The 26,193-nt window shown below is 39.7% G+C and overlaps 2 protein-coding genes and 1 long non-coding RNA gene across 7 annotated transcripts; 2 read left to right on the forward strand and 1 right to left on the reverse strand.

Moving 5' to 3' along the window:
• Nucleotides 1–1,208: 1,208 nt before the first annotated feature.
• LOC118496316 lies at nucleotides 1,209–12,642 on the reverse strand. The gene is made up of 3 exons (XR_004898875.1): nucleotides 12,631–12,642; nucleotides 1,880–1,884; nucleotides 1,209–1,325 (listed from the first exon to the last, which is right to left on the reverse strand). It is a non-coding gene; the product is annotated as an uncharacterized LOC118496316 (long non-coding RNA).
• Nucleotides 4,854–13,397, forward strand: lnp1 (leukemia NUP98 fusion partner 1). 3 transcript variants are annotated; one of them, XR_004898874.1, is made up of 5 exons: nucleotides 4,854–5,410; nucleotides 8,836–9,081; nucleotides 10,269–10,367; nucleotides 11,956–12,440; nucleotides 12,656–13,397. XR_004898874.1 is itself a non-coding variant. In XM_031312001.2 (5 exons), exons 1-5 carry the CDS (start codon nucleotides 5,225–5,227, stop codon nucleotides 10,801–10,803), a joined length of 786 nt encoding a protein of 261 aa, XP_031167861.1. In that variant the 5' UTR covers nucleotides 4,854–5,224; the 3' UTR covers nucleotides 10,804–11,188. The 3 variants fall into 3 exon arrangements, 2 of the variants coding, with proteins under 2 accessions (XP_031167861.1, XP_031167863.1); XM_031312001.2 differs by lacking the exons at nucleotides 11,956–12,440; nucleotides 12,656–13,397 and adding exons at nucleotides 10,018–10,106; nucleotides 10,636–11,188 and having other exon boundaries at nucleotides 8,836–9,079; XM_031312003.2 differs by lacking the exons at nucleotides 11,956–12,440; nucleotides 12,656–13,397 and adding an exon at nucleotides 10,636–11,188 and having other exon boundaries at nucleotides 4,855–5,410.
• Nucleotides 13,398–15,523: 2,126 nt separating this feature from the next.
• Nucleotides 15,524–23,274, forward strand: tmem45a (transmembrane protein 45a). Of its 3 annotated transcripts, XR_004898877.1 has the most exons (7): nucleotides 15,525–15,970; nucleotides 18,760–18,967; nucleotides 19,629–19,841; nucleotides 22,042–22,226; nucleotides 22,303–22,445; nucleotides 22,611–22,941; nucleotides 23,145–23,274. XR_004898877.1 is itself a non-coding variant. In XM_031311936.2 (6 exons), exons 2-6 carry the CDS (start codon nucleotides 18,772–18,774, stop codon nucleotides 22,699–22,701), a joined length of 828 nt encoding a protein of 275 aa, XP_031167796.1. In that variant the 5' UTR covers nucleotides 15,524–15,970; nucleotides 18,760–18,771; the 3' UTR covers nucleotides 22,702–23,003. The 3 variants fall into 3 exon arrangements, 2 of the variants coding, with proteins under 2 accessions (XP_031167796.1, XP_031167797.1); XM_031311936.2 differs by lacking the exon at nucleotides 23,145–23,274 and having other exon boundaries at nucleotides 15,524–15,970; nucleotides 22,611–23,003; XM_031311937.2 differs by lacking the exons at nucleotides 15,525–15,970; nucleotides 23,145–23,274 and adding an exon at nucleotides 17,944–18,164 and having other exon boundaries at nucleotides 22,611–23,004.
• Nucleotides 23,275–26,193: the final 2,919 nt, after the last annotated feature.

Consider the following 26,193-nt stretch of genomic DNA (forward strand, 5'->3'; position numbering starts at 1 on the left):
GCTTCAACTCAGAGGGGCGTGGAATTATGAGAAGGCAGAAGACTCTCCTCAGTCATGCTGCCTTCAGGAAATTGTGTTACTGCGAGAACTATGACTGAATGCTTTCTATCCACCATATTTACATGTGATTTTTACTAAATAAACTGATGCTAGTGACAAAGTTCCATTTAAAAAAACTGTTTTGGACAACACGTGGTACCAATTACACTATAAGAGCAATAAACTGTGCCAGATTGTGCAGTTCAGCAGGAAGAATGACTTCTCCCACTTCCACGTACGACTTTGAATGTATGCACCACAGTATTAACTCACCAAGGCAACCTGCTGGCGCCAGCGCACAGGTAAGACATGTGAAAGATATAGACTTTTTGAATGGATACCTTTTTTGTCATTAACACATAAAGGGAAAATAGGTGAACAGCTGGACAAAGCTGGCAATGAAGCATCGCTAGCACTAAAGTTAGCATTAACACTAGCTTCACACTAGCTGGTGTTTTTACACTAATTTCAGTGTCCAGCTCAAGTTTTTTTACTTTAACGTGTAGTGGTCTTTGTTAACCTCTGTTTGTCAGAATGACCATAACTCGACAGTGGCTGCAGTGAAGAAGGTCTCTTTTCATTTGCTCCTAGAGTAGACAAATACGACTTCACATTAACGCTCTGGCCTGATAAATTGCGTTTTACACACATAACGTTACAGCATGACAGTTATGCCTTACAAAATATGCCAATGGCAAACTTTGAAGGCTTCTACCACAGCCTAACTTATGTATCAGAATACACTAACTTGTCTTTTTGTATTTGTATGTCTTACTGTCTGTTTTCTGGACCGTGTGTGTCCGTAATAAAAGCTTTGATTGATTGATTGATTGATTAACAAAGCGGCCCAGGACAAGTTATGTTCTTTAAACTAACCATGAAAAGGTAACATTATTAACTTAGCAATGTTAGTTATCTATAATTTTTACATTTATAAGGCTCTGTACGGCTGCAGCCACTGTCGAGCTATGGTAATTCTGACAAACAGAGCTTAACAAAGACCACTACACGTTAAAGTCAAAAAACTTGAGCTGGACACTGAAATTAGTGTAAAAACACCAGCTAGTGTGAAGCTAACGTTAGTTAATGCTAACTTTAGTGCTAGCGATGCTTCATTTCCAGCTGTCCACCTATTTCCCCCCCAAAAATGCCACTGCGGGGATAATGTCCCAAAGGATCTATTCAAAAAGGATAATATCTTTCACATGTCTTACCTGTGCGCTGGCGCCGGCGGGTTGCCTTGGCGGAGCGGACGCCATGCTGACTGCCGAGTGAATACTGTGGTGCTAAATTCAAAGTCTTAAGTGGAAGTGGGAGAAGTCATTCTTCCTGCTGAACTGCACAATCTGGCACAGTTTATTGCTCTTATAGTGTAATTGGTACCACGTTTTGTCCAAAACAATTTTTTAAATGGAACTTTGTCACTAGCATCAGTTTATTTAGTAAAAATCACATGTAAATATGGTGGATAGAAAGCATTCAGTCATAGTTCTCGCAGTAACACAATTTCCTGAAGGCAACATGACTGAGAAGAGTCTTCTGCCTTCTTTGTTAGGCTGCTACTCATAATTCCACGCCCCTCTGAGTTGAAGCCACGCCCCCAAGCAAAATCAGGGCCAAAAGTCTGAAACTGAAAAAAACTGATCTGAAACTGAAAAAAAAAGATTTGAAGCCGTAAAAAAAATAAGTTTTGAATCTGAAAACATGAAATGTGGAACTGAAAACAAATATAAAAGTGAAAAATGAAAATTTATAATTTATTCAAAATAATTCCAGAATTTAATCTAAATTTTATTCAAACTGAAAGAAAAATTGGTACACTTATTTTTAGTTTGAATACATGGTCTTATTTTTTCAAGTTTTAGACCAAAACTTAAATTTTCAATTTCAAGCTTTAGTTTTTCAACTATATATATTTTTTTCAAATTAATTGGACATTTGGATTAGATACTTCTGAATCATCATCAATTTGCACAATGATGGCCTACAACTGCAATGTATGCATCTATCAAAGGTGAAGTGTTGCATTGTGGGACTAACAGCAATAGGTATTGTAGGCTATCTGACTATCATTTTTTGTGGCATTTTGACAAATGTTAAGGGTACTCTCTAGTGTAATATCTTACACTTTCAGACACAAATCAAGACACAAATGACATTAGGATAGACAGAAATAGATCAAAATACATTTCCATGTTCTTATTTTGTGTCCCTTTGATAATGGTTCTGTTCTCTCTATAAGTAAGTGAAAAAAAAGTCTTTTATGTTAAAATTCCTCCAGATTTAACAGACAATTTAGTTTAGTATGTGACGATTAGGGGTAAGGTGATAAGTATGATAATGGTGACTCTGGTCTACAGCAGCCCATTTTAATAGTTATCTGGGATTGTGTCAATGCTGCACTGTAGTCATAGTGTTCAGTGAAGTGTAAAATTAGTTTGAAATGTGCGTCACTCATACATGTCTACACACGAGAAACATATTTAGGCTATCCGATTTAATTAACCCGTTAGTGAACAACAACATGAAGGCTCCTGCTGATGCAGCTATCTGCTTTTCTCGGTCAATAATTCAGTCTTGCAAAGCACATAATTAAACAACCTAAATAATCGATTATACTTTCTCCCTTTCTATAATTTCAACTGGATCCAATATCGTATATTATTTGTTTGAATCCCTGTTGTACATGTAATAAGGCAATTTGAAAGTCAGTTTGAGCTTCATGTGTGAGTTGAATGATTTCAATTTCATTCTAATTTCCTCACCTTTGTGAAAGAAAAACTCGAAATTTGTGATCAATAATTTAAATAAACATCGGACCAATGATGTTTTTTTAATATATAAAAAAGATTAAGTTAATTAATTATGCATAATGCAGGTTGGCTGCAGCCACTAGGTGTCAGCGCTGATACTCTTGTCCACTTTTTCTGTTTCAATACATTGTGGAAAATGCTTTTTGCTGTCATAAAAATACTAAGTGTTGACAGAGTACCGCAGTGTAGTCATAGTTTCAAATAGTGAAGGCTATTTTCTTTTCAAATTGCACAAGTTTTCCAGCACCAACACTCTAATTTTATCCTGATCAATGTGGATTTATCATATGACTTGGAGTGTGTGTGTGTGTGTGTGTGTGTGTGTGTGTGTGTTTGTCTCTTTGCCAAGTTCAGTCACCTGTCTGTCCCATTTTAAAGCCTTGTGCTGGTCTATCTGGTCGGTGCTGGGGCCTGACTACTCAATTTGTCCCCAAGGCCATCTGTCCTCACAGTGACCAGCACTGAAAAGTTTTCAAAGTCAACTGTATTCAGAGGGAAGCCGGTGTAATGAAGAGTCCTGTCCTTGCAGCAACATAGACCTTTGATAGGACAACTATTCCCACACGTGGTGTTCTATAATTTAAGGAAAAGCTGTCAATTATGCTGCAACTGAACAGTCGGGCACATATCGTTTTATTCTGTTTTTGCATTTGTACCAAATCAAAAAGCAACATTTTTGTACTTGATAAACAGTTTTTCAAATGTATACTAAATTAATAATACAGTATGTACAAATAGTGTACATTTTAAACTGTCCTGGTAGAGTAGCTTAAAACATGTTGCTTCCCCTCAGAATAATCTATCACTGACACAGTAGCTTGTTTTGAAAAGTAATAAAATCAATTTTGCCAGTAAACTCCAACACGTGATGAGACACAATAACCTTCAATATTCCGTTTGTGGTGCGTGTCTCTTCAATGACCCTGCAGATATTGTTGCTTTAAAGAGGGGAAAATGGGGCTACGGACAGAGGTTACAATAAGGATGTCTGATCTTCTAGCTATTCCTGACTCTCTGTCTGTTATTCCTGTAAAATGGGCCTGCTATTGTTAGCACAGCCTGGCTTTACCGCTACTAGATGTTTGGTTCTCTGTGACCACTGAGACGTGTCTGCGCTCCTAATGCTGGGAAGTAAGGCACTATGAAAATGTAAATCTTTACAAATCAACTACATAAATATACCAAATTATTCCAGTTAGATCATTGAATCAGATTATCTTTAGATGTTCATGCAGTTTCTTGTTGGTCTCTTATTCTCTGGCTTATTGGTCTGGGTTCCAAAACATATTTAGTAGATTTGTGACACATACCAAATCCAAAACAAGTTGAATCAGTTGTAGTTAATATGATTTCACTGAGTGGCATGGCAGCCTCTCAAATCTGATCCTCTAGTCTACAACACTGTAACTTAAAACATGTTAAACCACTGTATTATTTTACAGTCACTGAAAAATACTGGGTCAATTACATGTGAGATTTGTATATTCTAGTATCATGTAGGAATATATAAAGAGCCTATGGCATAATTTTCACTGGGGAGAGGAGGGACATGTCCCCCCCACTTTTCAAAATCCTGTTTGTGTCCCCCTCACTTTCAAATTAGTTTGATATTATTTTATTCATAAGTCTCGGTGATTGGCCCCTATTTTAAGCAATAAAGAAATTAAGACATATTTTTCTTATACATAGTTTAGTACTCTTCTTTCTGGCATATTTTATCATTATGATTATATCACAAAGGAGAATTTTGAAACAAATAGATAATAAAGGCAAATATAAAGAAAATATGATTAAGCAGTGCGCAGCGTAACATGAAAAGATATGCTCCCTCTCTGTCCTGTATTAAACAAGCCCCAGGCTCACAGTGCACAGCGGTAGACAGGGTAGCCTGCACTCCATAATTATTGACAGGTTTGATGAGTGGAAAGTATGGGGAAATTGGAGTTTCAGTTGTCTACCCCCAGGCCCATGACTGTAATGGAAAGATTAAAAGCAGTGTTCACATCACCCACCCAGTTTCAAAACACTAGCTGCTCCTCTCTGCCTTCTGCCTCCCTGTTGATTCCATGTTTACTTTCTAACAGCAACGTTAAATAGATTATAGAGGATTCACTTATTTAAAGACTGCAGTTTATTTTTGGCTCATCCAAGAATAACACAATACAGTGCTTGAGGGTTCCAGAAGGCTCAAAATGAAGTCAGTTACCTTTGCCCCATGGGACAGTATTGTGTAGTAGAGCAGCAAATCAGCCAGAGGCTTAGTAGGTCAGCTCAGCATTGTTTTTACCCTCTGTACCACTCGGCTGGGAGCACACTTCTATCGGTTGTACTCAGACTTGCTACACCAAGAGGCTCCCTGCACAACTCCCATCATGTCTCTCAGGCTCCTGCCTTCTTCCCTCATGGTCGACGATGATGATGATGATGGTAACTTCACAAAATGGATGAGTAGTTACTGGGGTCACGGAGCCGAATGTGGACGCTCCAGAGACAGGAAACGCAGTTTCAGGAGATCTGCAAAAATACACGGTGATCGAAGAGCATCACTCCCGACTGTGGTAAGGACCACCAGCATTGCACGTCACTTTGTTCAGTGTACAATATGTGTTTGCATTGAAATATAAACAGCAGTAACACACTTTCTTTCCGCCATTAAGAAAAACAACCTTTGACCACAGCACAGAATGTTTTTAAACTGATGTAAACTTATTAATACCAATGTCTTTAAAGATAAATCTATAACAAAAAAACTGTATGTACCTTAATTAATCAAAATCTAATATGTCAGCATGGAGAATGTATAGAATTATGTAAAGAATATATAAGTAATAAAGCATGAACCCATTTATATTTTGGCAGACAATGACAGTAGATTAATGCATGTGTACACTGTGTAGATATTGGAAAAGCAACAAGTTGGTATGAGCACTATGCAGGCTATGTAGGTCTGTTATAGTGTTTAGTAATAGGGTGTTCTGACTAGGGTTGGTACCGAAACCATTGGCACCAGTTCCTATACGATTGGTATTTACCGGCCGAATGGCAAAGCAGATTTCAGTGCCTCATTTTGGTGCCACTTAAATGAAATGAAGTGGCACCAAAATAAATTATTTAAAATTGTTCACATGACCTTAGCAATAAACAAGCCGTTCTTTAATGTCAAAGACTGTCATTTTGTGCTCTTCTTTTTTATTAAAGTAGTGAAACCCAAACAATACCAACAATAGTTCTGACTAGGGCTGGGTGTTGCCAATGATTCCCCAAATCGATTTGATTCCAATTCACAAGGTCCCGATTCGAGAACATTTCTGATTCGATTCAATATTAATTAGGTTACGAACATTTCAGTTACAGTACCAGTTTTGCTTGGATATAAAAGAGATTCTCCGAGAACTTATGCTGTAAATTGTACAAGCAAGAAGCAACCCTCACATATTATTTTATAATGCACCAGGTTATTGTTTACATTAAGAATTGACCACCAAAAAGTTAGTTTAAAGTACTTTTTACTTATACATCCATGGTGAAAAGACATACAGTATCTCACAAGAGTGAGTACACCCCTCACATTTTAGTAAATATGTCATTATATCTTTTAATGGGACAACACTGAAGAAATTACACTTTGCTACAATGTAAAGTATGAAGTGTACAGCTTGTATAACAGTGTAAATGTGCTGTCCCCTCAAAATAATTCTCAACACACAGCCATTAATGTCTAAACCGCTGGCAACAAAAGTTACAGTACACCCCTATGTTAGATTCCCATAGAGGCAGGCAGATTTTTATTTTTAAAGGCCAGTTATTTCATGGATCCAGAATACTATGTATCCTGATAAAGTTCCCTTGGCCTTTGGAATTAAAATAGCCCCACATCATCACATACCCTTCACCATACCTAGAGATTGGCATGGTTTTATATCGGTTAGCCTAATAGCTGGTTTGATTTGCATTGAGAGATGATTTTATGGAAAGTACCCCATGACAATCTCTAGGTATGGTGAAGGGTATGTGATGATGTGGGGCTATTTTAATTCCAAAGGCCAAGGGAACTTTATCAGGATACATAGTATCCTGGATCCATGAAATAACTGGCCTTTAAAAATAAAAGTCTGCCTGCCTCTATGGGAATTTAACATAGGGGTGTACTGACTTTTGTTGCCATTGGTTTAGACATTAATGGCTGTGTGTTGAGTTATTTTGAGTGGGACAGCACATGTACACTGTTATACAAGCTGTACACTTCATACTTTACATTGTAGCAAAGTGTAATTTCTTCAGTGTTGTCCCATTAAAAGATATAATGAAATATTTACTAAAATGTGAGGGGTGTACTCACTTTTGTGAGATACTGTATATTAAAGATTGATTTCTGGATTTTATTAATCGATATCAGATCACTCAAACAAAGATCGATTTTAATTGGAGAATCGATTATTTTAACCCAGCCCTAGTTCTGACCTGTAGTTTGCCTCCACCAGCCTCACATAAATAATGTCTGCTGATGCAAAAATATATGACGCTGCCCCAGCACACACTTAAACACACAAACACGTGCACAGATAAATGTGTGTGTTTATGCAAAGTAATAAGTGCATTCAACGATGTTTAGTCATGAACTGTTGCATGTAAGAGCTCTTACGCAAATATAGGGCATTTACTGTATAGAACAGTGCACTACTTTATTCATTGCCATAAGGGACTTATCACTTGCCTCCTGTCATAGGGAGGTCAAAGCATGGTTGTGGGTCATACAGTAGGTACTCAGTATGGTCAAGGACAATAAGATAAGATGGACATTAAGATGGACTTGTGGAGGGACACACAACATTGTGTGCACGTGCTTCATTATGTTTTTTTTTTGATAAAAGCAGTTTTGTGGCATATTCTTATAGGATTTTGTTTACATTTGGAGGGGTTTAGTTTTATTCGTCTGAGTTGTTTTGTAGGTTAAGTGAAACAAAAGCAGCTGATAAGAGATATGACGACACATACTCATAGAGATCGGCCTCTAGGTGGTGTCAAGTAAATTGCTGATGGCTGCAGGTCGGCTGAAAATCAGATTTTCTTTTTAAATGTGAATCCTGAGCTTGCTTCTGCCACCACAGATCAACTTGAGCATTTAAGTGAAGGAACGAGCCAAATGACCATAGTATTAATCCACAAGTAGATAGATGTGTACTGTAATGCAATCTTTTTAGACGCTGTTTATGGACTTAAGCTTTGTCTTGTAATTGAGTTCTTAAAGGGCCATTGCACTGATTTTACACATATCTCAGATTTAGCTTGGAGACTTTAGATTTATTAAAGAAGATCTGCGTAGCAAATTGGGGAAAGAGGTGGACCTTTACTAGGAAGGGAGGATCTTACTAAAAGAGCTATTTATATTTATAAAAGCTATTTAGGTGCACTTTGGGAAATGTAGGAGTGAAGATATCCCGGCCTCTGCTGCGTCAGGTCTCTTGTGAGTACCCCAAACTTTATTGAAATCAATCAGTTCTATTCGTCATATGAAATTGTACAAGGTACAATTCCATTAAAATGTTATACCAACATAGTGTGACACATCCCTGGAGTACTCTTAATTAATCCTTACTTTTGTAATACAGTCTTCACGGCATCCAGGGACCCTCAACATACCTGTTATGCAACATATAAGTGTAATCATGTAAATGCTGTTGTGTAAATCATGTAAATCAATGAACTGGGTCGAGAGGCCAACTATAACCAGGTGCTACAATCATGTGCTTTGCAAACATGTTACTTAAGAAAATTAGGGGTGATTAATTTAATTCACACACAAAATCTCAGCATGGTCATCTGTCTGTCTCTCTGTGAGTGTGAGTCTGTCCGTCTGTCTGTCTGTCTGTCTCACAGTTGCTCTTCACATTTCAGCTCTAAAGGGAAACATAGAAATATGACACTATTGTTTCCCTTTGCGTTGAGATTCAGCACATATTATCCTTCTCTGTGTGGTCCACAGTCACAATTAGATGCCATGAAGTTAAACAGGCTCCACACAGCGACAATGGCAGCCACCCCAAGCCACATCAAAACGCGAGAGGAGAAGGGGGAGGTCCGGCCTCACCAGAGAGCTCGTTGTACCTCCTCAGACGACAACAGCCGCTCCAAGTCAGCCATCCCAGAGAATCGCATCACCACTATCCCAGAGCTCACAGAGTCTTTCCAGAAGAGACTTTTTCTCTGTGATAAGAGGACCATGTCTGTGGTGAGTAAAAATATTATAAAGCTAATGAAAATGTAAGCAGTTTTTACAGTTTTCTTTACTAGCCCTGCATGCTGTAGATTATACAGTTAACTGCAGAGCCGATCAGTCTTTCACTAATAAGATACACCTTTATTGATCCCCAGCAGGGGGAATTCAGTTGTTGCAGCAGTACAACAAAGATAAATACAGAAAATTACAGAAATAAGAGAGGAGAGGAACAGAAACTAAAATAGAATACAAACTATAAACTACAAAATGCAGAGCATTTGGAGACAGATGACAGGATAAAGTGAGTGGTGCTGATAAAGTGACAGTGGTGGGAATAATAACAGCAGAGTCTTAATAGAATAGAATATATTGCAAGTGTCAATGTAACATATTAACATAGTATAGTATAATATGGTACATTATGAAATAGTGAGGTAATGAGATAGTATAAGGTGCAGTAGTGTCATAATATTGTTTAGAATAACATAATACAGTATAAAAGTATATAGCATAGGTATAGTGCAGCAAAATAACATATCCCCAGAACTCATATTATTCATTGTAAAGTGCACTGCATCTTTGGTGATACTACTGTATAGATGTTTCACATTTCATGAAAGGGCTAGATCAATTATGTATTTTGTATTTGGGTATTTAAAATTTTTTACATTACATAATTTGGAGGATTTCTGGAGAAGAATCTGGGGCTTAATGTGTTTCAAATCCAACGAAGCTTTCAAAATAAAAGCTGGATTGTTGTGCATTTGTGTCTGGTCATCAATGTCAACTTCAAGCTTCATATATATTAGCCCTTTCACTTTTTTAACAGTACACAAGTTGTAGGAGTAAAGTGCAACCAGATAATGTTAATACAATAATGTTAATACAAAGGAATACTTTCCAGATTTTAAACCAGCTCTGTGTCATCTTAGTGTGGGCCATGTATGCTGTTTGGCCTCTCTTCGTGTCGCTGCTCTCCACGGAGCGGAGCAGCACTTCGCCTCATCAAGTGGGCTTCAGCTGATCTCGGAGCCACGGTGGGCAGCCAAACACCGCTCCTCTGCACACACTGCCCACACTAAGATGGCACAGAGCTGGATTTAATACAGCACAATATATCTTTAATTACTGTAGTACTACAATTGATTTTGGTCAGAGGTTGAGCTTTAAAACAAAAGTTGATTCTTTTTTTTTGCCAGAATGGTGACTACAAGTTGTGCCCGATCTGTTATGATGACATGCGCAAGGGTGGAGGGGGAGTTCAAGAGCTGCACTGTGCACACCGCTTCCACAAAGAGGTAAAACATCTTCTCACTACATGTTTGCACTACACTATGTTAACCTTCCCATTGCGTGTTCACTTGTTCACTCCAGTCCCAGCATGTCAAATATCAAATCAAGGGTGCATGATGGCAGCTCATTCCTGGATATGCATGATGTGGAGTGGTCTGAAAACAATCTGCCTGCACCTGAAACATATCTGTGTTGTGGAAGCATGGAGCACTCTAAAAGCTGAGGACTTGGCACTTAACTGATCATGATGTCTCCGTTTGGTGGGTGCTGAAGGCGGCTCAGAGGTTAGAGCAGTGCCGGCCCCGCAGCGGCAGTGAAGCAGCGGCTTGTCAGGTGAGGAGACTCTCGGATGAGAGGAGGAATTCAGCAGACGGGCCAATCTCCATGGAGAAGGAGCCGCACACACCCTGCCGTCAACTTTCCCTGCGTAGACATCGCTGATATCAGTCAGTGGGAGGAGATGACTCGTCGGTGTAAAAGTGGAGGATTATGCACCCATGGGCCAAACATCAGGATTGTCTCCTGAAGTTTTTACTTCTACATGGTGTGACGTTCAAGTGTTAAAATCTCAGGGCCTTAGCTGACCTGATCCTGTAAAGCTGTCCTGTGGGCCCCTTCACTTTGTCTGCTTTGGAGTGATTACCACTCTTTCTCCTCAGTGTCAAAGGCCAAATTTAGGAGGATCTAGGAATCATAATTGTAAAAACATTTTAAAAAATATGAATCTTTGCAAGAATGTTTTTTTTGTTCGGAATTTTAGGAAATTCTTATTAGGAAAAACCTAAGGTAATATTTGATTAAAATAAATTACCAGTGCTTAAAGTTTCCTGCTTGTATTAGCTTTTATTTACCGACTGCCATATTGAAGTATATGCTTCTTGAACACTGGCAAAGAATATGTGCCTCTTTTATAAATGAGATGTATAAAATATTTGCTTTATAGTATTATAAAAAGCATGTCAAGTTGTACACAGGTCATGTAATGGTACTTTATGTTCAGTTATGACGCACAGGCTGTTACTGGGTGACAATCTAGCCAATATCTTTCTGGTTATTCATCAAATTATTATCACACATGGAGAATATTGTCCTTTTACCACATTTAAAAAGCCTTTCAGCAGAACTACAATATAATTTTGATAGTGTGAAATGTTGTTACAAAAGATATTTCATATGGCACATACAGTAACTTGAATTAATTTGTCAAGGTTGTGATTTGTTTACTGTTTCCAGTAACTTGTAACTATTTTGGTCATTTTGAATGACAAATTTGCATTAATGAAGTCCAAAATGATTTGTGTTTTTGTGTTCAGTCATAACTTTAGTGTTGTTAGTACTTGAATGTACTTTGAATTACCTGCTTTATAACTTCCTTATACCAGAGGAAATTGCTTGGACTCTTTTATAACTGCACTCCTTCAGGAATACAGTGAATGTACAATCGAGTAAAGCAGGTTCAGTGTTTATCCTGTTGTGCATATGCTTACTCTAGCATGTTGGAAATTAGCTCCTGGGATCAGTGAGGCAAATCAATACCTGGAGAAATCATAAACAAACAACAGATGTAATAAACTCTTTTAAAATGTGTTTCAGTGCATGGAGCAGTGGCTATGGAAAAAACAGATGTGTGTCCACATGCCGTGTCCACGTGTTCATGCCGAATCCCCTCTACTGGTCTTCGTCCCGCATCAAAGTCCCATAACGGTCCTTGTACCTACACCTGCCATGCCTGCATGTCAATGAGACCCACTGACCCCCCCCCCCTCCCCCAGAGATCTACCACATCTTGGTCATTCTGCATGAATCCGCTGCTCCTTGGTCAACCTGTGCGGATTTCCTCTAACCTGTACTCGATGAGGAGATTTTAGATCATCCTCTATCTTGGGAGGGCTGTATGAGAGTTAGGGGGCCCCTAGTCTATATCCACGACGTTCCACTTCTGGGATTGCTACGGTGCCATCGGAAAATCGGATTTTAAACTCCGGTGGATTTGTGAGGACTATGGTTAACTGCTCCTCAGATCTCTGCAGGGTAAATCCAGACAGCTAGCTAGACTATCTGTCCAATCTGAGTTTTCTGTTGCACGACTAAAACTACTTTTGAACGTATACATGTTCCACCAAAACAAGTTCCTTTCTGAAGCTATTTTGCAGAGGCACTGTGGCTCCGTCCGGCGCTTAGCACCGCCCAAAACGATTGTGAATGGTTTAGAGAAATGCCAATAAACGTTTTACTCCCATTCCGGAATGCTGTGTGGACTAGCCAGACCCTCCTCTGCAGCACTGTGGAGGAGGGTCTGGCAATGCGAGACTAGGAGGCCCCTTAATAAGAGAGATAAATTGTAATTGGTGGCGTCTCACACTCTAAATATAAATAGTTATATAAGATTAGAAAGTTATGTTTAAATTATTCCCAAAATACGAGTGGTTTTGTCTCTTTGTCTACATTATGTTAGTGTCAAAAGACTTTCCAGAGACATTCTAAACTCTGCATTGAACCTGCAGTTTTTGAAGCAAATTTCCTCAAGATTCACTATGTTTTTTTTTAAATTGTTACATTTTTCTTTTTGCATCTTTGTAAATCTCATTTACCTTCAAGGAATAATTTTTCATTTTGGTAAATTCGTTTATTTGCTTTCTTGCTGAGAGTTAGATGAGAAGATTCATGGTCACTGAGATTTCCCTTTTATAAAATAAACTTCTTGAAAACACATTGTTAACTTAAACCATTTTGTACACCTCTCCCTTGTCGGACAAGAACAAAGGTTATGTTCCACACTAACTTGCAGAGTGTCAATAGAATGTTGAGTATTTGAATATTCAAACTAATTGCGGCCAGTATTTTTGGATGAATTGTAGAGTCCGTCCATGTTGATGACATAACTAAATCTTGTGGAAGTATGTGATAAGAGCATGGGCAGAAATAATAATACTTCGCGTTTCACGACAAGTTTGAAAGTGAGTAAGACCATCCGCCTGTTTTATGCCTGTGTTAATCTTTACTCTCAAGTTATAAAAGCAAACTCCTCCTCCTGATACAGTGAGTCTGTCTGTCATATATTTTCCTGATTTATCTGCTGTTTTGCATGTGAGGCCCAGACTGTCGTCTCTACACTGGTGAGCTTTCAAGCATCTCTGTCGTGTTTTTGCACTGCCAAATAAGAGTTTACAGCGTGTGATAAATGTGCAACAAAATCAGGCTGCCTGTATATAAATGTATACATATACAGTAAATAGCAATTACATAAATTAGATTTTATTTCAAGATAATGACAAATGGATGTCTTTCCATGTTTAGGATGTACATCAATACTTTATTATTACTTCATGTGACACATGTTTACTTAATTCATTAATTAACCAATAAATCCCGGTCTATCGAATCTACTGTGATCTGGCTTGGATTTATGTCCAACCAAAATGAATGTTTTATCTAGGGGAAATGATGTAAGTTATATTTAGTGTCCCCTCTATGAGTTACAAGTTTGGTTTTTTGTCTTTCATACATGACATATTCATATACATTTTTAATCAGAACAGCTGTGTAAAGCCAAGCTCACACTGCGGGGCTTCCAAGGCCGGAGTGACACTGTGATCAACACACAACAAGCCGCAAGCACACACTGACGTGACACTCCCTTGCTAAATGCGGTGTGCTTTCAACAAACATACACTTTTCAGTGTGTTAATGTATCATCAACAGTTGTTACATCTTTTATTGTTCGGATTATTACACTGCAGCCCATAAAAAGGCCAATAATAACAAGTATTCAAATGTAGTTAAATCCCATAATAACAATGGCAATACCATGATCTGCCTTCTCAAGGCAGACATTTTGACTAAGCTGGGAAAGCACAGGTGTAACCAATGATGTTACTGTAATGATGGCTCCATTCCATAGGTGTGTCAGTAAATCAGCATGTACAATATCACAGCCCTGTCACTGACACACCTGACTGGAATGCAGTCGCTACGAATGTTGTAAGTTACACCTACAAATGTTTTTAATGTGGCTGTTGTGTCTATTATCTATTTTACACACACACACTTTAACACTTTAGGAAGTGTGTGTGTGTGTGTGTGTGTGTGTGTAATTCTGAAGTTAAAATGGTGTTTGTATCTTATAAGTTGTAGCAAATTACTGATTCTCCAGAATGAGTGGAGAGTATGGAACGAGAATAAATTAAAAACAAGAAAGAATTTCAAAAGTCTGTATACCATCTTTAAAAGTGGATAACAGTATCTATTATAGTGGGGCTTGAAGTGTCTAGTTTGAACATTGTAAGAGGAGATACATTTTCAAATCTTGAGATCCATAGGGTTAACTGGAGTTACATTTTTATTTTTTGAAAAGTATAAGAGATAAAACAGTTAATTTTTGCATACTTTGTAACATATTAACATGACAAAAATGGGTTTTATTCCCCTTTTTACACATTTTGCTTTATTGCACTGCCTTTATTTTTTTATGCAAAAAAGTTTTATAATTAATACACATTTTATATTCATATTGCTTTGAGGAGTAGAGCGGATATTAGGGCACTATTAGAGCAAATTTGAACTAAATCCAAGCAACAGGTGAAACATTAAATGAGTGGCTTTATTCTGCCCTTTGTGCCTATGTGGTGAGACTTTATATGGTGGTGAGTCAATATATTAATACATTTCAGCACTTTTTGCTAAAGCCTATAAAATATTATTGTTCTGGCCGTCCATTTCATCAAGGGGACATGGTCGTGAAATGTTCTACCTAGGGGTATCTGAAAAACTAAAGCCCTTTGAGGGTTTGTGTCTGGAACTGTGTCCCCCCACCTTTGAAATCTAAATCCCACCAATGGGCGACAGCTGTGACCTGTGGAGCTAGTTTATCTTTATCTTTATTTAAATAGGGCTAAGAAAACTTTGGGTTACAATGGGTCATTCATTTGCTATTTGCTGTTGACTTTGCTAGTAGTTTGCCTTGTAAATTCTGAATAATGCTAGAATTCACTTTATGCTTCCATTTACACCCACGTTAGCCTACATTATTGCACTAACACACTAACTGCTACTCGGTTTGGAGTGAATAAAGCAAACCTCCTGTCTTAAGATAAGGAAGGAGGTCTTCCAGCCGCAGTGTACGTGCCGGAGGTCTTGTCCCGGCCCGGCCCGGCCCGGCCCCTGCCTGCCCTGCCCTGCCCTGGCTGGATGGAAAGTAGCGGTTTCCTCCGAGCCGAGAGGGAGCAGGCGGAGTGAAAGTGCACACGTGGACAGTAGACACCTGAGACTGACATGGACGTCAGCCAATCATAGCACGGACTGATGACGCGAGCTCACCGCTGTAATCCAATGGGATAGTTTATTGGGGGGTAAAACCCTCAACTGTTGTTTAGAGTCGGGGAAAAAAGGTTGTGAAACGGGTCTGGTCTGGAGGCGGCTGGGAGTCAGATTAGGAGGAGATAGCTGATGTTTACTGTATACTTTGTGTCTCACCGAGGAACAGAGGATATCTCTCTTCTTTGGAAAAATGATTTGTTTAATAAGAAAATGAAGATGCGTTGATATTTCTGGCTAAACATACTTATATGTAGGCTAACAACTTTTCATCTCCACTGACGAACATACTTGGGTAAGACCCCCCTTTTTCTTTCTACTATAAAGGAATTCTATAGGCTACTGTATATCTCTTCAGTAGCTATATTTATGTACACACCCGCTTATAACATACACTCACTGTACTTCCGAAATAAAACGTATTATCTTTATAAAAAAAAGATCATAAAAGTTTTTTTCAGTAAACCACAAAACTCATCTTTTTGCTGATCTTTGCACCCAATAATCTCAGATTGCAACTTGTTTTACATTGTGAGACATTCAATTAGTTACTCTTTATGTTTGTATCTGTATCTCTTTTCATAAACTTTACAGCCTCTGTCTGCTCTGCCAGAATAAATCAGTGGTGTAGTCTACGTGATACGCAGCTATTCGCAGTATACCCACTAAGAAAGCTCCAGGATTTCCATATACCCACTTAAAAATGCCCAATGACACGCAACAACATACTTTCCATTATTTTTTTTGATATATTTTGAATTGTCATCTGTGTTTTTCTTCTTCGCATAGGCTAAATAAAGGGATTTCTACCGTAATTTGGTGCATAAAAGTGTGTCAGAATACAGGAAATGAAGTCGTTGATGCTCAAAACTTTCTTGGGGGAGGACACCCAGACACCCCTCCCAGGCATATTCTGGCCAATATATATACAGTACAGTATACCCACTACAATAGTACTACTACTACACCACTAGTGGCAATGTCCTTATGGTTATTTTTAGGTGATTTATTTAAAATAGCTCACTTACTGTCAGGAACAGTTAAAGTCTTTTCTTATAGTCAATGGTTCCTAAACTAGAATATATACCTCCATGAAGACTCTCCATGGTATCACCAACTAATTCAAAAATACCCAGGCAGTTTAATAATTCCATATTAAATCAAACAAACACGTTCAATCGTTACTGAATAAGTATCATCAGTGGTGGAGGAAAAAAAAATCCCACATTATAAAAATACTCAATGACGTTAAGTAAAAGTCCTGCATTTTTAAATTGTAATTAAGTAAAAATAATAGCAACAAATATAGGCCTTCTTAAAGCTTCATGGAGTATCATAGCTAATAGTACTCATCACGTAGAATGACCCATCTGGATCATTATTATTGATGCTTCAACATGTAAGCAGTACTTTAATGTTATAATTGGTCAAGGCGGGGCTAATTTTTGTTTTATATACTGTTGGTTGAGTTATCTATAACAATGATGGCCTCCTTTTGATAAAAAAAATCTTGAATCTGAAAAGTCACTGTTAAATAAATGTAATGGAGAAGAACGTACATTATTTCCCACTGAAATGTAGAGTTGAAGTATAAAGTTGCATAAAATGGAAGTACCTCAAAACTACCTCAAAACTGGACTCAAGCACAGTAACCTACTTGAGTAAATGTTCTTAGTTACTTTCCACCAGTGAGTGTAAGAACGTATATTTATTCACTGAAACCCTTGACAGAAGAAGTGTGGGAACAATTGAATCTGGAGACAAGGCTGCACAGATGTTGTCGTTGATTATGAGTAAATCAGCCAAACACTGAAGAGTCTTGCAGCAGCACTCCAGTGACACGACGGAGTGATTGCCATGGCGACTGAAGTGTTTTGAGGTAGAGGTTGCACAGGAAAAAGGGGTCTCTGACACAGATGAGCTCAGCTTAATATCTCACACAATCTGTTTGTATTCGTTGTCCTCCTTTAAAAGGTTCTCTTTGTTGCCGGGCGGAATACTGTCTGTCATCTCCATCACAAAAGAGAGTACAGCCATGCACCTTATTCTGATTTTCTACTCGCTGTTAATGTCACTCCTGCTTTGCTCTCAGAGTTTACAAAGCATTATTTATTGCTGAGGGGACCGAAGTCAAACAGGTTGATAAAGTTTCTTTATAATCTTGATTTCATGTAATGTGAAACCATAAGGAGGCACACAATGGATAAAAGAGTGCACGGCACATGGCTGACTTTGAAATGGTAGCCCTGTTTGTTTTTGATCATTTTTCCTTTTATTGTGCATGCGTTTGTTCCCTTTCACAATAAACGTGTAGGGGTAAACAGCAGGTGATGACAGCCGGGTCTGCACCCACAGTCACGAGCACACATCATCCAGAAATGATAGCTAGTCATTACCAGGGACAGCGTGCAACTAATGTAAATTCATGAAGTGAGCTCAGTCTGCATAACGCAAAGGGAAAAACTGCAGACAGGTTCACATGTTTAAAGGTAAAAGAGAAAGCCTAAACCGGTTTCTTTCCCTTTCTAGACACACTTCTACTGAGGTCAGCTGAAGGCACACACACACACACACACACACACACACACACACACACACACACACACACATACACACACACACACACACACACACACACACACACACACACACACACACTAATTATGGCTGCTGATTATGCTGTTTAACTCAATTGCAGGCACTCCTCCACTTTTCCCTTCCCATTTCTTATTCCTTCTCATTTGCCAGTCATGCTAAAAATACTGTAGGCTATATCCCCATGCTACTGGAAGAACACTTCTAAATTGCGTATGTGATGAAATGATCTTGTTTTGATACATTAACTACCTGCATTTAAAAGAAAGCAACATATTTTTCTTGCTGATGTAATATAGACGCAATAGTGAGAATAAAACCCCGATTTGTGCTAAATCGAAATTTGTGTTTTCTTTTTTAGTGGAAGAAGAACAGGGTTTTCTTAGACCATTGAGATAACAGCAGTCATGTTTCTCCTTGGTTATCACTCTGCAGTGATGCAGTTATCCATAACAACTGCTAATAGATTTGTTTCCTCCTACGATTCAGGGGCTCGGAGTCATGGGAAGCTTCAAGGGCCACGCGCTCCCTGGAAGCTTCTTTCTGGTAGCTGGGATCTGGTGGACAGGGAAGCACTCACTCTGGCACGCCACCCGCAGGAACAAGAATATAGGCTCCACTCGGCTGGCCAGCAGAGCCTCACAGCGCCGCCTGGAGATCATCGAAAGCTCTGTCGTACTCTTCTTCTCTTTTGTTGGTAAGTAGGTCTTTCTAGCCACTTACAAAACACAAACACAGAAACTGTGAGTGATATGAAAAACAGCTGATTTCAAATGAGCCTCTTTTTGCATCCCTTCATTTTTAAACTTTGGCTACTCAAGAGTCGTCTGTATGAATCCAGCACACACCAAAGCAACTTAAATAACTTTAATGAGTACGTACAGTGTGAGTAAAGTATTTTCTATTATTTTTTGGGCTTTTTCCGCCTTTATTTTTTTGATAGGACAGCTAGGTGAGAAAGGGGAGTGAGAGGGGGAAGACATGCTGGACAAAATTGCCACAGGTCGGATTCAAACCCTGGACCTCTGCATTGAGGTATCAACCTCTCAGTATAAGTGTGCCTGCTCTACCACTGAGCCAACCTGGCCACTAGTGTGAATAAAGTATGACACAAATAGGTATTTACAGTGTTCACTCTAGTTTTTTTAAGATGATTTTGGGGCATTTTAGGCCTTTATTTGATAGCACAGCTTAGACATGAAAGGGGAGAGAGAGTGGGAACAACATGCAGCAAAGGGCCGCAGGTCGCAACCCAACCCGTGACCGCTGCAGCGAGGACTGAGCCTCTGTACAGGGGGCCCCCAGTGTTCACTCTTTAATTAAGGACATCTGAGTGTTTCCTCTGCTGTGCTCCCCAGGGATGCTGGCAGAGCAGTTTGCAGCAGGTGGGCCGAGACTCCAGCTGTATGACTTTGCAGAGAAACACTGGGAATATCTGATGAACTGGCAGCATGCCACCATGTATCTGTTCTTTGGCCTGGCTGCTACTGTCAATCTGATTGTACACACCACAGAGGTTGCTCCATTGGCACTGGATAGGTTAATGCTGGCTATTGCTTTCTTTAATGAAGGTAAGAAAAAGTACTTTTGTTTTTTTCATTTTGATGTTATTTATTTATTTTATTATATAACCCTTGTGTTGTCTTCCTGTCGACCAACCAGCAACTTTTTGTTTTTGTGGGTCAAAATTTAAAATTAAAACTTTTTGGTCAACGTTTTGGTCGTTTTTTCCGACACTTTTGTCGCTTTTCCCCCGATATTTTGGGCACTTTTTTCAGCGTTTCAGAGTTTGTTCCTGAGACAGAAACAGGTCTCAAACATCGTCCGTCTGAAAAATGCCATTTTAGTGTCCGAATGTTCGGGAGATACTATGTGGCTTGTGAAAAATGTGTCCATTATTTACTTTGATGACTATGGGGCAAAATAATCATTTACTTCTCTTATTGGAATCATTCCACTCATTACCTGCCTCTGGTCTCCTAAAGAGGCGTGGCAGTGGAGAAAGAAAACACAGATACAGTTAGTTACTCTGAGTTGGGGCGTCTGGGTTCTAAAACGTCTCTGGTTTTGCATTTGTACGTCTAGCAGCCAAAGCTGGAAATTTCAATCATTTATCCATTACTTTTGGCTAACTATTTGAGCCGTTTAGCCATTACTTTTAGTCAAGGTTCAAGGTTCTTTATTTGTCATGTGCACAACAATGACAGAAGTAGTCGTTTGCAATGAAAATCTTAGGACTCAGGCACTTAGGCACAGAAAAAATAAAATAACTAACTATTTGAACTAGGGCTGCAACTAACGATTATTTTAATAATCGATTAATCTGTCGATTATTTTTTCGATTAATCGATGAATCGGATAAAAAAACAAAAAAGCATTAATTTACATCAACTCAATACATACTTACATACATACTTGTTGTTTTAGTTAATAGTTGTGTAAAGGTAAGTAACCCAAAGAGTAGATACAGACAACACACACACACACACACACACACACACACACACACACACACACACACACACACACAAGTTCACTTGAAGCTTATTCATTACATTATTACCATCATTGTAGTAAGTGCAAGTTAAGTTCATTTGTACACCACATTTAAACACAGCTTAAGATGACCAAGTGCTATAAAAGAACTTTAAAATGAAATTAAAAAGTACAACACACACAAATATATTTGTCAACAATAACTGATATGGGACAAAGCACAGCATATATACATGACAATAGATTGAAAAATGAATGGGCCAAAAAAGGCGAGTGAATAAAAACGTGTCTTTAGTCCTGCTTTACTACTGTTATTAACGAGCTAACGCTAGCTTGTCATGCTTGTCAAGCTGGATAACGAGTAAATACCGCTTTTGCGTATCTTGCAATTAACGTTTTCGATTTATTTAGTGTGAATGCTCCCACACCTTGGATGACTTAGGTCCTACTGATTTCTCTGCCTCCGCCGTGTGTTTCAGAACAACGTTACGGGTCTCGCCGTGTGTTTCAGAACAACGTTACGGGTCTCTCCGTGTGTTTCAGAACAACGTTACGGGTCTCGCCGTGTGTTTCAGAACAACGTTACGGGTCTCTCCGGTCTCTCTCCGTATTTCCTCTACCCCCGCTCTGCTCTTTTTTTTTTTCCGCTCCGCACCGCTCCGCATGGCACTCAACTCAATTGCATTTATCTCCGCGACTGAGTGGCGTGTCGCGCGACACAACGAATTCGATAATGAAATTCGTTGCCAACTTTTTTAATAATCAAATTTTATCGATTCGTTGTTGCAGCCCTAATTTGAACTGTATATTAACTATTTTTAGCAACTTTTGAATCATTTGCACCTTACTTTTAGCTAACTTCTTTGCTTGCTTGCTTGCATACTACTTTTCACTTACTCTCATTTGCAATACATTTTGTTCAAGTTACTGCATACTCAATACATGGATTTGTTTCTTTAATTTTCTAATCAAATTGTTATTTACATTTTTTCAAATTAGTTGAGCTGCACCACAATATTTCCATGCACCCTCTGGTGACTGCAGAAGTACTGCCACAGTACAAATACCTCTGGTTGGGAATCACTGATTTAGACCATGGACATACAGTATATCCTACTGTAATTTAACAGATTAGTAGATCATAGGAGACTAGTCAATGGAAAACAAAAATGCAGTCAAGATGCCATTTGACCAAAGTGATAAATGGGTAAAAATATATTTTTCTCCACCTTTCTCATCTATTTTTCCATTGACGACTGCCTCTTGTTTTTGCAGGATTTCTTTTCTTCTACCACCTCCATGGCAGGAGTATGCTGGACGTCCATGTGCACCAGCTACTTCTCTTCGCCATCTTTGGTGAGGCTGTCGTTGCCTTCCTGGAGGTCTTCCACCGAGGTAACATCATCCTGGAGCTGCTGCGCTGCACCCTCACTGTCCTGCAGGGAAGCTGGTTCTGGCAGGTAAATCAGAGTGTGTGAGCTGATGTTTATGGCTGTGCCTAATAATATCCTCACGTTGCCTTCTCTTCGTTCGCAGATTGGTTATGTGCTGTACCCTCCTCACGGCCCTGAGTGGGACCTAAATGATCACAACAACATGATGTTCATCACCATGTGTTACTCCTGGCACCTCGCCTTCGCCATGCTCATCGTGAGCGCGCTCTATTGCACCGTCAGCTGGTAAGAACATGCTCCACACATCCAGACATCCCATAAGCTGCTGCTTTTTGTCCTGGTAGTCTTGCAGATTCATCCACACTGGGAATAACAACTTGAGTGCCTCTAATGGCGCTCTCTCACAACAGTTTATGTTATGCGTGACTGTTTGTTGTGCTTTCTCTGTAGTGTGGTTCGCTCCAGATTGAGGAGGACTCCTCCGATGGAAATGGGACTTCTGAAGCCGAGAGATCCAGAGTCAGAAGATGAGATTCTGTGAAGAGGACTGTTGTACTCCTACATATCACACTTAAATCAGGGATAATAATAAATCAACTGATATGATGCAGTTCCAGCAGCAGTATGACTAGAAGCAAAGTGTGCAGACAGAAGAGGGATAAGGACAAAGTTTCTGGATGTTTTACTTTAGAAATATATCTCTACCGCTGCCTTATTTAATCAGCTGTAAACCCCTTTAGCCTTACTCTCATTGTTTATTGCTAGTTATTTTACTGTGTTCTAATACTTTTCGTATGTGGCCGGGTTAGCTCAGTTGGTAGAGCAGGCGCACATATATAGAGGTTCACTCCTCGACGCAGCAGAAAAGGGTTCGACTCTGACCTGCGGCCCTTTGCTGCATGTCATTCCCCTTCTCTCTCTCCTTTCATGTCTTCATCTGTCCTGTGGAAATAAAGGCCTAAAATGCCCCCAAAAAATAATCTTTAATACTTTTCATATACTCGGTCATATCATTTTTGCCAATTATTATTTTACACATACAATATAAGTGAACGTGAACTCATTAGGGTAAGCTTTTTTATGGATTGCATGCTTTTCATTTGAGTCGCCAACAGTGGCGGTGCGTGGCAAATTTTACCGAGGAAGCCAGTGAGTTTAGTATGGAGATCATATTGCCTTACATAGGCGCCGATTTATGTTTTCCTCCGTGGATGCTCACGGGCGCACGCCCTTTAATTTCAGAACCTTAGGAAATGGACAGCGGCTAACACGAACACACACGCCTATTAACTCGATAATTAAGCCGTAAAGTAGGCTTTCAACTCAGGACAGCACAGTGCTCGAATTATCTTTTTGTCTTTAAGGGGGTCTCTCTATCTCATAAAAAAAAAAAGTTGGCACACCCTGCACATAGCCTAACAAGGCTATACAATTAAATAGCCTAGGCGCGAGTGGCGCTTTTGCGCAGTACATGTGCATGGTAGGTCTATCAGGGCGGATTGGCCATCTGGCAACTCTGGCAGATGCCAGAGGGGCCGGACCATTTTTTTTAATGTGGGCCGGTCAGATTTTTTTTTAATATACCAATACATTGTCTTTACAGGCCGACAGCGCAGAGGACGAGGTTTTATCGCTTGCACGATTTCACTATGGTAATAATAATAATAATAATAATAATAATAATAATAAATATTAATGTCCACAAGCCCCCAGGAAGAGCAACAAGTCTAAAAGCCACCATGGGCTTAGCGGATAACGGTGGTACTGCACCCCATGGCCCAGAAAGACTTTTCACATAGACTTTGCATGGCGGAAGAAACGTCTATATTTCAGCGGATAATTTGTTTCTGGGTATATCAACTTACCAGCCTGAACACTGAAAGGGTCCTTGTTTAAAACGTCACGTTTTTAACATTTTTAACATTCACTAGAAGCGAATCCAGAATTATTAAATTTGGCATGACGAAAGCGCGTAGTGGACGCGAGCAGAGCCGCGGGACTGCGCCCGCCCGCTCACATGACCCGAGCTCATGTAGCTAGCTGTAATAATGGATATAGCTAATGGTTGTAATTCACCATGTGTTCTATTAATACGTCCATGGTATTATCTTATGAAGTTATGATACATCCGAGGGATGTATGTAGCTATGCTGTAAAGCCTGTTAGCTACGTGGATGTAACGTCATTAGCGTTTCCCAAACTGGCGGGCTATCGGCTAGCTAGCTAGTTGCTAACATCAGGGGGAGCTAGCATGACTGTATTAAGATCTATACATAGCTAGTTATATGCCTACATAACGTTACTAGAGACATAGTGATTACATCGCCTTGGTTCTCTCTTATGATACATCTGAGGGCTGTATGCTGTAAAGCTTGTAACGTGGATGAAGGATGAAGCCATGGATGAGCTTTGTTCACCAAACTGCAGGCTAACAGCTAGCTAGCGCTAGTTAGTAGCTAGCTAGTAGCACAACATAATTATTAAATCTCCTTGGTTGTCTAGCTAAAGGCATCTATCGTTTATTTAGCTAAGCATGTAAACGATAGGGAACAACGAAAACAGTGTTTAACGTTAGTGAATATTTTAGACAATGAAAACGGCGAGTTCATGAGTTCACCACTTGTAAGAGACACAAGAGAGACGCTCATGAACGTGCATGTTGCTACCGGTTGCTACGACAACACAAACAAATTGTTGCTAGTGCGCATGCCCATCGTGAGCCAACCAGCGTTATGGGCCAACAATGCGGAAGAGCCGAGCTCCATGTTTGCTTTATGCGCTTTTGAGCACTCTCACTGGAACGTACGGGGCTTCCCGCCGAACACTGTATCCAGTTCTCTTAATACATCCATGACTCTAACATGTGTCAAATCTTTTCTTCTGCAAGTCTGACCAATTATTAATAACGACAACAAAAACACTAATAATAACAAACACCCCCATTCCCGCGATCCATCCAAACCAGTTAGGTCCTAGAGATGTGGTGACAACAGCTGCGCAGAGGGGGCCCAATTTGTTTTTTTGTCATGGGGCCCAAAATTCTTGGCGGCGCCCCTGATGATAAGTGAGTCTCAGTGGGGTTTGCACTAGTCGCATGTGTCAATGTTGAAACTAAAGCTTTCACTAATACAGATTGTTACGGTATTATTTCATGTTTTGCAGATTAAAAAGCAGCGTTTTAAGGTCATTCACTCAAACAAACAAATCTTTGGGCTAAGAGAAATGTTGAAATCATCCGACAAGACTAAAGAACTACAGATTGAGCTCCACAAGGTCACTGCTGAAAAGGTAGTTACACTCTCAGAAGGAAAATAAGCCATCAAAAGGAGTTGATCATTACACTTTTCCATTACTCTGATTACATATCGGGTTCTACGCAAATGGGTTCAATGTATGTTAATATGCTCCTCTTTGTTTTCTCAGGAGTTACTATTTGAAAGAAATCAAATTCTTCAGGCGAAGAATTTGAGAATTGAAGAACAACTGTTAAACGATGTAAAAATGGACATGTGGCATCATTTTCGAAGCTTGATGATAGAGTGGTCGCCTGCCAAGCAGGTTGGTGGTTCGATCCCTGGCCCTGCAGTCCCATGTTGAGGTGTCCTTGAGCACACGGTGTAAATGTGTGTGAATGTTTATCTGATGAGCAGGTGGCACCTTGTTTGAGGAGCGAGCAGCAGCGGCCGGAGAAGGCGGTGGCTGGAGTGAGCAGTGGCCGGAGAAGGCGGTGGCTGGAGTGAGCAGTGGCCGGAGCCCGTAGCGGACAGCAGCAGTGGCAAGAGCAAGTGGCAGCTGCGGCAGCGGCGGCCATAGCGGACGGCAGTGGCGTCCGCAGCGACAAGCAGCGGCGGCAGCGGCGGCTGCAGCAGAAACAGAAAAACAAAGCAGCAGCAGCAGCAGCAGCAGGCAAATCCGGTGTCCGGAGGAGCATAAAGTTCTAACTTTTTTTTACCATATTTATATATTTGTTTTGCCTTTTAAACATTTAATAAAAATTTGTTTTTTTAAATAAAAACACCCCCGTTTCCCCCGC

Source organism: Sander lucioperca, chromosome 11 (assembly GCF_008315115.2).
Source record: "Sander lucioperca isolate FBNREF2018 chromosome 11, SLUC_FBN_1.2, whole genome shotgun sequence".
NCBI lineage: Eukaryota > Metazoa > Chordata > Actinopteri > Perciformes > Percidae > Sander > Sander lucioperca.